The sequence below is a fragment of the Galeopterus variegatus genome, unplaced genomic scaffold (assembly GCF_000696425.1).
Source record: "Galeopterus variegatus unplaced genomic scaffold, G_variegatus-3.0.2 Scaffold423, whole genome shotgun sequence".
Taxonomy (NCBI): domain Eukaryota; kingdom Metazoa; phylum Chordata; class Mammalia; order Dermoptera; family Cynocephalidae; genus Galeopterus; species Galeopterus variegatus.
The window spans coordinates 192,390-205,972 of NW_007726534.1; the positions used below are offsets into that span (position 1 = coordinate 192,390).

A 13,583-nucleotide genomic window follows, 5' to 3' on the forward strand; every position below is an offset into this window, starting at 1 on the left:
CGGAAAAAAGACAAAAAAAAAAAAAAAAATGTCCATATTGCCCAAAGCAATCTACACGTTCAACGCAATCTCTATCAAAACACCAACAACATTCTTTACAGATAGAAATAACGACCTTACAATTTGTATAGAACCACAAAAGACCCCATATAGCTAAAGCAATCTTAAACAAAAGAACAAAGTTGGAGGCATAATACTTCCTGATTTCAAAAATATACTATAAAGCTATAGTAATCAAAGCAGCATGGTAATCAAAACTGGCATAAAAGCAGACAAACTAATGGAACAGAACAGAGGGCCCAGAAATAAACCCACACATTTATAGCCAACTAATTTTTGACAAAGGTGCCAATAAGATACAGTGGGAAAAGGACAGCCTTTTTGATAAATGGTGCTGGGTAAACCAGATACTCACATGCAGAGGATTGAAACTAGACCCCTATCTCTCATCATACACAAAAATCAACTCCAAATGGATTAAAGACCTAAATTTAAGACCTGAAACTATGAAACTACTAATAAAAACATACCACTAAAAGAAAACATATGGGAAATGTTCACAAAATGGGATTGGGCACCACTTTTTTGAGCAAGACTACAAAGGCACAGGCAACTAAAGGAGAAATACACAAATGGGACTATATCAAACTAAAAAGCTTCTGCACAGCAAGGGACACTATCGACAAAGTGAAGAGAAAACCTACAGAATGGGAACTACACATTAGACAAGGAGCTAACATCTAGAACATGTAAGTAACTCAAATAACTCAATAGCAAAAAACCCAAATAACCCAATTTTAAAAAGGGTGAAGACCTGGACAGACATTTCTCAAAAGAAGACATATAAATAGCCAACAGGCACATAAAATAAATGTCCGACATCACTAATCATCAGAGAAACGCAAATTAAAACCACAATGAGATATCACCTCACTCCAATTAGAATGGCTATTATCAACAAGACAGAAAATAACAGATGTTGGCAAGGATGCAGAGAAAAGGGAACTCTCCTACATTGTTGGTGGGACTGTAAATTGGTACAGCCATGGTGGGAAACAGTATGGAGGTTCTTCAGAGAACTAAAAACAGATCTACCTTATGACCAGCTATGCCACTACTGAGTATATAACCAAAGGAAATGAAATCAAATATATCAAAAAAGAAAAAACATAAAAACCACCTGCACTCCCATGTTCATCGCAACAGTGTTCACAATAGCCAAGAGATAAAATAAACCTAACTGCCCATCAATGGATGAATGAATTAAAAAACTGGTATATATACACAATGGAATACTATTCAGCTATTTAAAAAAAAGATATCCTATCATTTGCAGCAATATGGATGGAACTGGAAACCATCATGTTAAGTGAAGTAAGTCAGGCACAGAAAGACAAATACCACATCACTCATAAGTGGAATCTTAAAAAAACAAAAGTGGTTCTCATACATAGAAGTAGAGAGTAGAATAATGATTACCAGAGGACAAGAGGGGAGGGGGCGTGGTGGGAGGAAAAGTAGTGGACTAACAGGTACAAAACTATTCTATCTACCCTAAGAGATTCATTGTGCAGTATATGCATGTATTGAACAACACACTGTACCCCACTAATATGTACAAGTAAATATTAAAATAAAAAAATAAAATAACCAGCCATTCCACTCTCTTTACCCAAGAGAAATGAAACTATTGTACACATGCAAATGTTCATAGCAGCTTTATTTATAATATCCCAAAAATGGAAATAACTCAAATCGCCAGCAACAGGTAAATGGATAAATAAATTACAGTATATCCATACAATAAAATATTACACAGAAATAAAATACTGATGCACACAACATAGATAAATTGCAAAATTATGCTGAATAAAAGAAGCCAGGGGGCCGGCCCGGTGGCGCACTGGATAAGTGCGCCGCTTGGGAAGCGCGGAGGCGCTCCCGCCCGAGGGTTCGGATCCCACATACAGACCGGTTCCCGCTCACTGGCTGAGCGAGGCGCGGGGGCAACGCCGAGGGTTGCAATCCCGTTGCCGGTCCCCGGTCTGGTACGGGGGCAACACTGAGGGTTACGATCCGTTGCCGGACCCGGAAAAAAAAAAAAAAAAAAAAGAAGCCAGAAAAAGAGAGTACATACTGTATGATTATACTTATTAAATTAAAATTCTAAAAAATGAAAATTAATCTATAGTGATAGAAAGCTAATCAGTGATTACCTGAGGATGATGGGGAAAGGAAATCAAGGAAAAATAAATGGGAGGGAGAGATTATAATGGGATACAAGGAAACCTGGGGGATTATGGATGTGTTCACTATCTTGATTGTGATGATAGTTTCAAAGGTAGATATATCAAGGAGTCTTTAAAATGTTCATGGAAAGATTCTTTTAATTTACGTTTTTAAAATTTATCTTTTAATTCCATTTTCCACAAACATTTTGAAGCACGCTTGTGTATGTGCATGTCAAAGCTTATCAAATTGAAAATTGTGCAGTTTATTGTGTGTCAATTATATCTCAATAAAGCTGGCTTTTTGTTTTTTTTTTTTTTTAACAAAAGTCAATTCTGTAGATTCCTTGCTTGAGAGTAAAGGCAGTAAAGGTAGGGAACAAGAGGGGTTTCTTAGATGTTGTTACTGTTCCATTTTGTTCCTCGAATTGCATGCTAGTATATAGGTGAGTTCACTTTGAAAATTCATGGAACTGCATACTTATGAGCTTCACACTTCTCTGTATGTATGTTTTATGTCAATTTTTTAAAAGTATATTAAAATGAAAATAAGATACTACTACACTCATCAAAATGTCAGTCTGTTTAATTTCAGAGAATATCAAATGTTGGCAAAGATGTGGAGCCACTGAAACTCTCATCCATTGCTGGTGAGACTGTAAACTGGTACAATCACTTTGCAAAATTGTTTGGCGGTATCTACTAAAGTAGGACATACACATACCCAATGAGCCAGCATTTCTACTCCTCCACATATACCAAACACAAATATGTACATATGTCCACTGAAAGACATGCATAAAACCTTTGTTTAGAAACGTTGCTCAAAAATCATCCAAAACTGAAAACAACTCAAACTTTCATCATCAGTACACTGGAAAAACAAATTGTGATATATTCATTCAGTAAATACTATAAAGTAAAAAATAATGAACTACTCCTACATGCAACATGGATGAAGCTCAAAACCTTAATGATGAATGAGAAAAATCAGACACAGAGAGGTACATACTCCATGGTACCATTTAATTTAAGTTCAAACAGCATCAGAAATCCAAAAATAACAACTATTCTGATAAAAGAGTACTGGTTACTGCTGAAAAGTATGAGTATGGACTGCTTCTGGGGCCCTGGTAACATACAATGTCTTAATAGGGCTAGTAGTTAACGTGACTGTGTTCACTTCACAAAAATTTATCAAACAGTACACTTCGGATATGTCCATCTTACTATATATATGCTATAGTTCAATTTTTAAAAATTTATTCCCCCAAATTTCAACTCTAAAATAAACCGAAGAAGAGAATTTAAATAGCGCAAGTGTCCTCTCTGACCAAACCCTATCACCAATGAGGGTATGTCTTCATATAAAGAATGCAAACAAGCCTGAAATAATCAGTGCTTACTGGCAAAATCTACAGAAAGAATGGGTCAATTATTTTAAGGATTTCTCTTATATTGAAAAGAAGTAAAAACACTGTTTAGGCAACCAAACAAGAGGATAGAGATATCTTTGACTAGATCCTCAGGAAAGAAATTGAAAAGCAAACTGGGAAAACACCGAAGAGTAAGAACTGACAAATCATCTAAAAGGCAAATATGATGACAAATAACAGGAACAGTCAGCAAACTGACTCTCCATAAATATGCTCAATTGTTTCAAGAGAGACACTAGAACATTTTAATTTCTGAATACAATTACTTTATAAAATTTTGAAATATACAAACTGAAATGAGATACATTACATATTTTACATACATTATTACAGAGAATTGTATAAACAAAACCAGGTATAAGCTATATGACAGACATTTAAAGAAAGTTTTCAAGGTGAAATTTGACCACTCTGTAAAATGTAATTCTATAGTACTATGTACACACATATATACAGGTATGCATATACCGATACATATATATAATAGAAATGTGTGTATATATATATTATGTACTTGATAAAAAAGGAGATAAGTTTTAATATATCATTTAGAGTTACAAAAATAATAAATGCACTAAACTAATGCCACAATTATACTGGAAAGAGTTGTCTAGAAAGGCACAGCTTAGTAAATTAATTTCTCATTTATTATAAGTAATCAAGTGCTAATATGTAGAGTTGATAAACTGAGAATCAGTCATAAGTACATTATTTAAAGATAAGGAAATAGTCACCAGGAGAACCAAACAGGCATTCATTTTAATATTTTCTCTGAGGAAGGAAACTGAGATTGGAGCAGAGGACTGCTACTTTTCATATAATTCAATGTATTATTTTACATTTTTAATCATAAACATGTCCTATTTACTTGATGATTAAAACTTTGTGTTGTTACAGAAGAATATATCATATAAAGTTTTTCATGTTCTATTAAATTTTTTAAAGCAGATCATAGATTTTCATCCCAATTTTATAAATATACATATATTATATATTTCCAAATATGAAAGTGTATTTTTAAAGAACATCATAACTTCCTATTTCACAGGATTGAGAGGATTAAACCAGATAACATATGTAAAGTACTCAGCAAAGAGCCTGGTACAAAGTAAGGATTCAATAAATGTTAGCTATCGTTACTAATATTTATTATATATGCATAGAAATAGAGTTCAACATAAATATTAGAACTGATGCTATACATTACGTAAAGCTCTTGATACATTATAAGTACTCAACAACTGCTGAATTAATGAATTAATGAGTTCTATCTCGCTTTCAAGACAGATAATTCTAAGACTATCAAATCAAAGACAGACAGCAGCTACATAATCGACTATAAGAAAATTAGAAAAAAACTAAAACCTGACAGCGTACACAAAAAAATCATGCCCTAATCTCATTATTTATAAGGAGAATAAAAGAAGCAGCAGCAATAGTAGTTACCATGTAGATCATTTACAGAATGTTAATTTTTCCTTCTAATGATCTCCCGTATGTTAAAATTTTGCTACGATTATGACTTTTACAATTTGTGTGTCAGGAGGAACAATTTTAAAATTCTACTCCACATAGAAAGTAATTGATCAAAAGAGCCAAAATTTCCAAATTATGTTAAATTGTTTTTTGTACATGGAAGAGTAGTTATTGATTCTCACACACCTACAACACAATATATCAACAATTATTTCTTGGCAGATTTGGCTATCAGGGTACAAATAAAGTTCGAATTAAAATAAAGAAAGAGGTGGGCTGGCTGGTTTAGAGTGTAATGCCGATAACACCAAGGTCAAGGGTTCAGATCCCCGTACCAGCCAGCCATCAAAAATAATTAATTAAAATTAAATTAAAGGGCCGGCCCAGTGGCGCACTGGATAGTGTGCCGCTTGGGAAGCGCGGCGGCGCTCCCGCCCGAGGGTTCGGATCCCACATACAGACCGGTTCCCGCTCACTGGCTGAGCGAGGCGCGGGAGCAACACCGAGGGTTGCAATCCCGTTGCTGGTCCCCAGTCCGGTACGGGGGCAACACTGAGGGTTGCGATCCGTTGCCGGACACGGAAAAAGACAAAAGACAAAAAAAAAAAAAAAATTAAATTAAAGAAGGAAATGCTTACATTTCCCAAGAAATATCCACAGGTAAGCTTATAAACACAGGAGCAGACTTTTACAGTTGTTCCTCCCGATGCACAAATTATAAAAGTCGTAATTATAGCAAAATTTTAACATACGAGAGATCATTAGAAGGAAAATCTAACATTCTGTAAATGTTGCATACCATAAATTGAAAACATATCACTCCCTATCAACAGGGCCATAATGAAAACTAAATGCCTGATTGAATAAATATAAAAATTAACCTTTCAAAAACTGCAAAGAATGGGGAATATAAAGGAGAATGAATATATATATACTTGTAAAGCGTATCCTTTTATCATTCATACTTGTAAATACTTTACAAATATTGTAAATATTGTCTTCTTCCAAAAAGCTTACAACCTTCTTTGTAACAAGGAACAAGTTAGCTCATCACTTGAAGATTCAAATGGAGCAAAAAGTAGAGAAGAAAAGGAGTATGTGGAGATACTAAGGCTTCTCTCCAACAAACTTATCTGCCCTTAAGCCAAGGAAAAGAGAGATATATCTAGAATGGGGACCTCCAATTCCAAGCTTACCTGTGCATACTCTCTTTCTATAGCAGCCTTCTTCTGACTGAATGTCCTAAAAATACAAATAAAAATTAATTACCAAAAGTATAACTTAATAATTTCATGTAAATTTATCAACACACTTTCAAATACTACCTGGTAAGATGTGTGAGGGAAAGGACAATATTTTAGGGCCGACCTGTGGCTCACTTGGGAAAGTGTGGTGCTGATAACACCAAGGCCACAGGTTCGGATCCCTATATAGGGATGGCCGGTTAGCTCACTTGGGAGAGCATGGTGCTGACAACACCAAGTCAAGGATTAAGATGGAAGGAAGGAACGAAGGGAGGGAGGGAGGGAGGGAGGGAGGGAGGGAGGAAGGAAGGAAGGAAGGAAAGCACAATATTTTATTCATCTCTATGTGCTTGGGAATACTGCTAACAATCATGATATCTGCAGTCAAGTGACCTACATTCAAATCTCAGCTCCACCACACCCTAGCTGTATGATCTTGGCCAAGTCATTTGACTTCTCTGTGCCTCAGTTTCCTCCTTGATAAAATGAGGATAATAGCAGTATTGACCTCAGAGGGATATTGTAAAATTTAATTATTTGAAATATATAAAGTGCTCACAATAGTGCCTAGCACACAGTAAAACCTGCATAAATGTTGGCTGCTATTTTAAGAATAACTAGTACATAGTAGGCACTAATAATGTTTACTGAACTTATCCAGCATACAGGGAATCACAGAAAACAAGGTGAAAATCAAATTTTGGTCAGCTTCTCAATACAAAAAATGGTCAAATCATTACCTTTACTTCAGTTTTTTTTTTTACAAGAGTTACAAAACAAACTACAAGGCCACTACAAATTGTGGCATGATGAGAGCATGTTTTCCATACATGTACTGATATCATAGATTCTAAAGTACACATTTTTCTTTCTTTTTTTTTTTTTTCTTTTTTTTCCTTTTTGTCTTTTTTCGTGACCGGTAACGGGATCGCAACCCTCGGTGTCGCGCCCACACCGTGCTCAACCAGTGAGCAGACCGGCCTCTATATGGGATCCGAACCCTCGGTGGGAGCGCTGCCACACTCCCAAGCACCGCACTCTACCGAGTGCCCCACCGAGCCGGCCATAAAGTACATATTTTTCACATATTAACATTTATGATACTGGGATGCATATTTCAATGATGATTAACTGTATTTTCTTTTATCTTAATGGTACATAAAATAACAGTGTACTTAACAAACTGTAGGCATTGTAGAGTTAACAAAATATGGTAATGCTGACAAATTACCTTGAATATTCTGAGTTTAAAGACTTTTCTGTTATGTGCCAGGGATCGGTGCTCTTAAAACCACTGCACCAAGGCAGAGCATACAAGAGTAAAAGGTCAAGGGAGAAAACAAATAAAGAAAAGAGCTAGAGGGCCGGCCCGGTGGCGCACTGCTATAGTGCGCCGCTTGGGAAGCGCGACGGCGCTCCCGCCGAGGGTTCGGATCCCACATACAGACCGGCCGCTCACTGGCTGAGCAAGGAGCGGGGGCAACACCGAGGGTTGCGATCCCGTTGCCGGTCCCGGTCCGGTACGGGCGCGACACTGAGGGTTGCGATCCGTTGCCAGTCACGAAAAAAGACAAAAAGACAAAAAAAAAAAAAAAGAAAAGAGCTAGAATAGGAAAAAAGAGAAGCTAAAATTCCCACCTTAAAATTTATTTACATTTATCAAAATGACTTTTGATTTCTTATATAAGAAATATAACTATTCAAGATCTTACTATATTTGAGTGAATAACTAGTTACCTCATATTAAAAATAACAAAGAAAAGTCTCTCTCTTTTTTTTTTTTTTTTCCTTTTTTTTTGTCTTTCTTCGTGTCCGGCAACGGATCGCAACCCTCAGTGTTGCACCCGTACCGGACCGGGACCGGCAACGGGATCGCAACCCTCGGCGTTGCTCCCACACCTTGCTCAGCCAGTGCGCGGGAACCGGTCTGTATGTGGGATCCGAAACCTCGGCGGGAGCGCCACCGCACTCCCAAGCGGCGCACTGTAGCAGTGCGCCACCGGGCCGGCCCAAGAAAAGTCTCTCTTTAAACCTAAAGATTCATGCTTATTCAAGGGTGATTCTTTTTTTTTCTATTTTCTTATTTACGTGTGTGTTTTTATTTATTTATTTATGCATGCATGCATGCGGCTGACCAGTACAGGGATTGAACCTTGGACGTTGGTGTTATCAGCACCACAGTTTAACCAAGTGAGCTAACCGGCCACCCCTAAGGGTGATTTAAATAACCTATAATAATAAAAGTAAGATTCTATATAATAAATGTCTCCAGTGGATTTAAGAGTTAAGCAAGGGGAGAGGATTCTGGGAAAATGGTAGATGAGGAAGCACCAGAAATCTGTCTCTCCACCTAGACAATAACAGCACTAGAAGAATCTTCTCATGTAATCATTTTGGAACTCTAGAGTCAACTGAAGACTTAAACTTCCAGGGGAAGGCTTGGATGATAAACCGTGATTAATTTTGGCCAATTTCAGCTCTTATCACAGTAGCAGCCACCACTCCTCACCCCTGAGACTGTGGTAGGCAGCCATGTGTATGTTCCTAGAGCAGCTTACAAACAGCTACCAGAGCCAGGGTGGGCAAAAAGAACCCTGTCCTTAAAATATTGAGGATCTGTGCTCTGATCATAGATTGCTACTTCTGCCCATAGAGGTGCAGATGAAGAGGGGGCTGCCATTGTTTTTGCATCTACCTCAGATTGATGCAAGTCCCTCTTCCTCTGGCTGAGGTAACTTCCAGAGGATTTAAAGGGCCAGCACCTTTTTCTTCCCCTTCTATTTTTCTCTTTTTTTTCCCTTTTGGGAGCCAGACATCGAAGAATACGACATTCAAAAGCAAATGCACATACAAGGGCACTTCAAAAAGTTCATGGAAAAATGGAATTAAAAGAATACAAATCTTTCCATGAACTTTTTGAAGTACCCCCACCACACAGGGGAAATTAGAAAGTCACTGTGCATGCCCAGGGGAATGTATGGATCCAAAAAGACCTTATGTTAATATCACAGGCTAATCCTCAGTACAGATAGCCTACAATAATTTAAAAATTAAAAAGATAAAACAAAAAACAGCATACCCTGAGGAAGGAAGAGAATGATTTCCAGAGCTTTCCACAGTATTACATTCAAATGTTCAGTTTTCAACAAAAATCACAAGGCATGCAAAGAAACAGGGAAGTATGGCTGTTCCCCAGCAGAAACTGTCCTTGTAAAAGACCTGATGGCAGATCTATCAGACTAAGGCTTTAAAGCAGTCGTAAAGATGCTCAGAGAATTTAAGAAAGACATGGTGAAAGTAAAGAAACCTATGTGTGAGCAAAATGGAAATTTTTTTTTTTTTTTAAAAGATGACCGGTAAGGGGATCTTAACCCTTGACTTGGTGTTGTCAGCACCACGCCCAGCCAGTGAGTGAATCGGCCAACCCTATATGGGATCCGAACCCGGGGCCTTGGTGCCATCAGCACCGCACTCTCCCGAGTGAGCCACTGGGCCGGCCCAAAATGGAAATATTAAAAGCACTGGCAAGTGGGAAATTTATAGCTCTAAACACTTACATTACAAAACAAGAAAGATCTCAAACCAACAACCTAGCTTTATAATTTAAGGAACCAGAAAAAAAATAAATTAAACCCAAAGGTAGCAGAAGGAAGAAAATAATAAAGATCAGAACAGAGACAAACAAAATAGAGAACAGAAAAAGTAATAAAGAAAACCAATAAAACCAAAAAGTTGGTTCATCAAAAAGATCAACAAAATCAACAAACCTTTACCTAGATGGACTAGGGAAAAAAAGAGAGAAGACTAAAGTCAGAAATGGAAGTGATGAACACTCAGCAATTCAATAGAAATAAGACTATGAGAGAGTACTGTGAACAACAGTATGCCAATAAATTAGATAACCTAGATGAAATGGACAAATTCCTAGAAACACTAATCCTACAGAGGCTAACCCACAAAGAAATAGAATATTTGAAGAGACCTATAACTAGGACTGAACAAGTAATCAGAAATCTACCAGCAAAGAAAAGCCCTGGACCTGATAGCCTCACTGGGAAATTCTACCAAATATTTAAAAAACTAACAGTAATTCCTCTCAAACATTTCCCAAAAATTGAAGGTAAAGAAACACTTTTTAATTCATTCTATGAGGCCAGCATCACCCTAAAGCCAAGGCCACATAAAGATGCTACAAGGAAACTACAGACCAATACCCCTTATGAACACTGATGGCAAAAATCCTCAACCAAAACCTAGCAAACCAAACTCAACAGCATACTAAAAATATTATACATCATGATCAAGAGGGATTTGTTCCTGGAATGCAAGAATGATTGAGCACACAAAAATCGATCCCTGTAACAGAAGAAAGAAAAAAAAACTACATGATCATCTTAATTGAGGTAAAAAAGCATTTGACAAAATTCAACACACTTTCATGACAAAAATACTCAACAAACTAGAAACAGAAGAAAACTACTTCAATATAATAAAAGCCATATACAAAAAACCCACAGCTAACATCCTACTCCATGGGAAAGACTGAAAGCTTTTCCTCTAAGATCAGTAACAGTATAAAGAGGCTCACTTTCACCACTTCTACTCAACAGTGTTGGAAGTCCTAGCCAGAGCAATTAGACAAGAAAAAGAAATAAACGGCATCCAAATTAGAAAGGAAGAAGTAAAATTATCTCTGTTCACAGATAGTATGATTTTATATATGAAAGACCCTACAGGTTCCACAAAATATCTGGTAGACTGTATAAACAAATTCAGTAAAGTAGCAGGATACAAAGTCAAAATAAGATTCAGTTACATTTCTATATACTAACAATGAACAATCCAAAAACAAAATTAAGAAAAAGTCCATTTTTGATAGTATCAAAAAGAATTAAATACTTAGGACATAACTAAGAAGGTGAAAGACCTATACTATGAAAACCAAAACAATTCTTAAAGAAATTAAAGAAGATGTAAATAAATAGAAAGACATCTGGGTATATTCTCAAAAGAATTAAGAGCAGGGTCTCAAAGAAGTATTTGTATACCCACATTCATAGCAGCATTATTCACAATAGATAAAACACGGAAGCAGAGCAAGTGTCCATCAGCAGCTGAATGGACAAAAAAATGTAGAATATACATACAATGGAACATTATTCAGCCTTAAAAAAGAAGAAAATTCTGGGGCCGGCCCGGTGGCGCACTGGATAGTGCGCCGCTTGGGAAGCGTGGCGGCACTCCCGTCCGAGGGTTCGGATCCCACGTACAGACCGGCTCCCGCTCAGTGAGCGAGGCGCGGGAGCAACACCAAGGCTTGCGATCCCGTTGCCGGTCCCCGGTCCGGTACGGGGGCAACACTGAGGGTTGCGATCCGTTGCCGGACACGGAAAAAAGACAAAAGACAAAAAAAAAAAAAAAAAAAAAAAAAATCCCTTTTTCCTTTTTTTTGAAGGGAAAGGGAAAAACCCACGGGGAGGGAAAAAAAAAAAAAAAAAAAAAAAAAAAAAAAAAAAAAAAAAAGAAGAAAATTCTCACATATTCTATAACATGGATGAACCTTAAGAACATATGCAAAGTGAAATAAGTCAGTCACAAAAAAGACAAATACTGCATGATTCTAATTATATAAAGAACTTAAAATAGTCAAAATCACAGAGACAGAAAGTAAAATGGTGGTTGCCAAGTACTTGGGGTAGAGGGAAATGGAGAATTATTATTTCATGAATACAGAGTTTCGGTTTTACGAGATGCAGAGTTCTGGAGATGGATAGTGGTGATGGTTGCACAAAATTATAAATGTATTTGACAACACTGAACTGTACACTTAAATATAGTTAAAATAGTAAATTTTATTTTATGTGCATTTTACTACAATAAAAAAATTGGAGGAAAAAAAGTGAAGTAAGACTCTGTTACATATGTGGTATTACAGACTATTATGAAGATTTAACATATATATGCAGTCCTTTAAAATGTAATTAGTCTACTTTCATTAAAAGAAAACATATAAACTATATATTATTACACACATATATATGGTACATATACAGTTGACCCTTGAACAACACAGGTTTGAACTGCGCAGATCCACTTACACAAGGATTTTTCTCAATAAAAACATGTACAATACCATATGTGTGTTTTCTCTTCCTTATATGATTTTCTTAATAACATCTTCTTTTCTTTAGATTTACTGTAAGAATACACTATATAACACGTATAACATACAAAGTATGAGTTAACTGACTGTTTATGTTACTGGTAAGGTTTCTATTCAACAGTAGGCTATTAAGAGTTTTGGGAAAGTCAAAATTTATATGCTAATTTTCAACTGCTGGGGGGGTCAGTGCCCCTAATTCCTGTGTTGTTCAAAGGTCAACTATACGTATATATGTGTATATACACCAAAATAGTGATGAAAATTTTCTTTGGGTCTTGAGATTACAGGATTTTGCCTTCTTTTGCTTTTGCTTTCTACAATTTCTGATGTTTTAGTAAAAATATGTATTATGTAGGGGAAAAAAGTCTTTTTAAAAAAAATTCACACTGATAAACATATGCACTTTTTTACACCCATGTTGCTTTTCTGAAATTGGACTTAGAAGTTATTATGACTAGCACTACTAAATATGTTATCTCCCCATCTACTATAAATGTCCAAGCAAAAGAGACTAATTTAAATGACCTAGTTCATACTTCCACCATCAAAAAATCTGGAAAACTTACCTATATATTTTGTAAGAGATGAAATTTTTCATATTTTACAAAAGATAAATATAAATATTTAAGTTATTTACTACCCTTTTAAGCTTAGCTATAACTCATCTTGAAATAAAGATATTCACATGAAGTCTGAAAAAGGAATTAATTCGTTTACTCTGAATATGCATATTAATTAATTTAAATACTCTCAGTGGCATTTTTATACTTTTTTTTCGTTAAATTTTTATTTTGTCAACATACAATGTATTTGACTATTATGGCCCATCACCAACACCTCCCTCCCTCCTCCCTCTCTCCCCTCCCACCCAAAAATGTCCTTACTGTTTGCTTGTTGTAACAACTTCAAAAAAGTATCGTTGTTATATCTTCTTCCCCCCACCCCCGGGTTTTTTTGTGTGTGTGTATGTGGGTCAATTAATTTGTTTATTTTTAGTTCCCACCAATGAGTGAGAACATGTGGTATTTCTTTTTCT

The 13,583-nt window shown here is 36.2% G+C and overlaps 1 protein-coding gene across 1 annotated transcript in view; it reads right to left on the minus strand.

The window, feature by feature from the left end:
• LOC103587143 (FCH and double SH3 domains protein 2-like) overlaps positions 1 to 13,583 on the minus strand; it is a gene marked incomplete at its 3' end in the record, with an annotated part of 256,186 nt that overhangs the window by 190,736 nt on the left and 51,867 nt on the right. Inside the window, exon 3 of the mRNA XM_008568560.1 lies at positions 6,337 to 6,382. Coding sequence (XP_008566782.1) covers positions 6,337 to 6,382 — 46 coding nt within the window. The remainder of the gene's footprint in view (positions 1 to 6,336; positions 6,383 to 13,583) is intronic.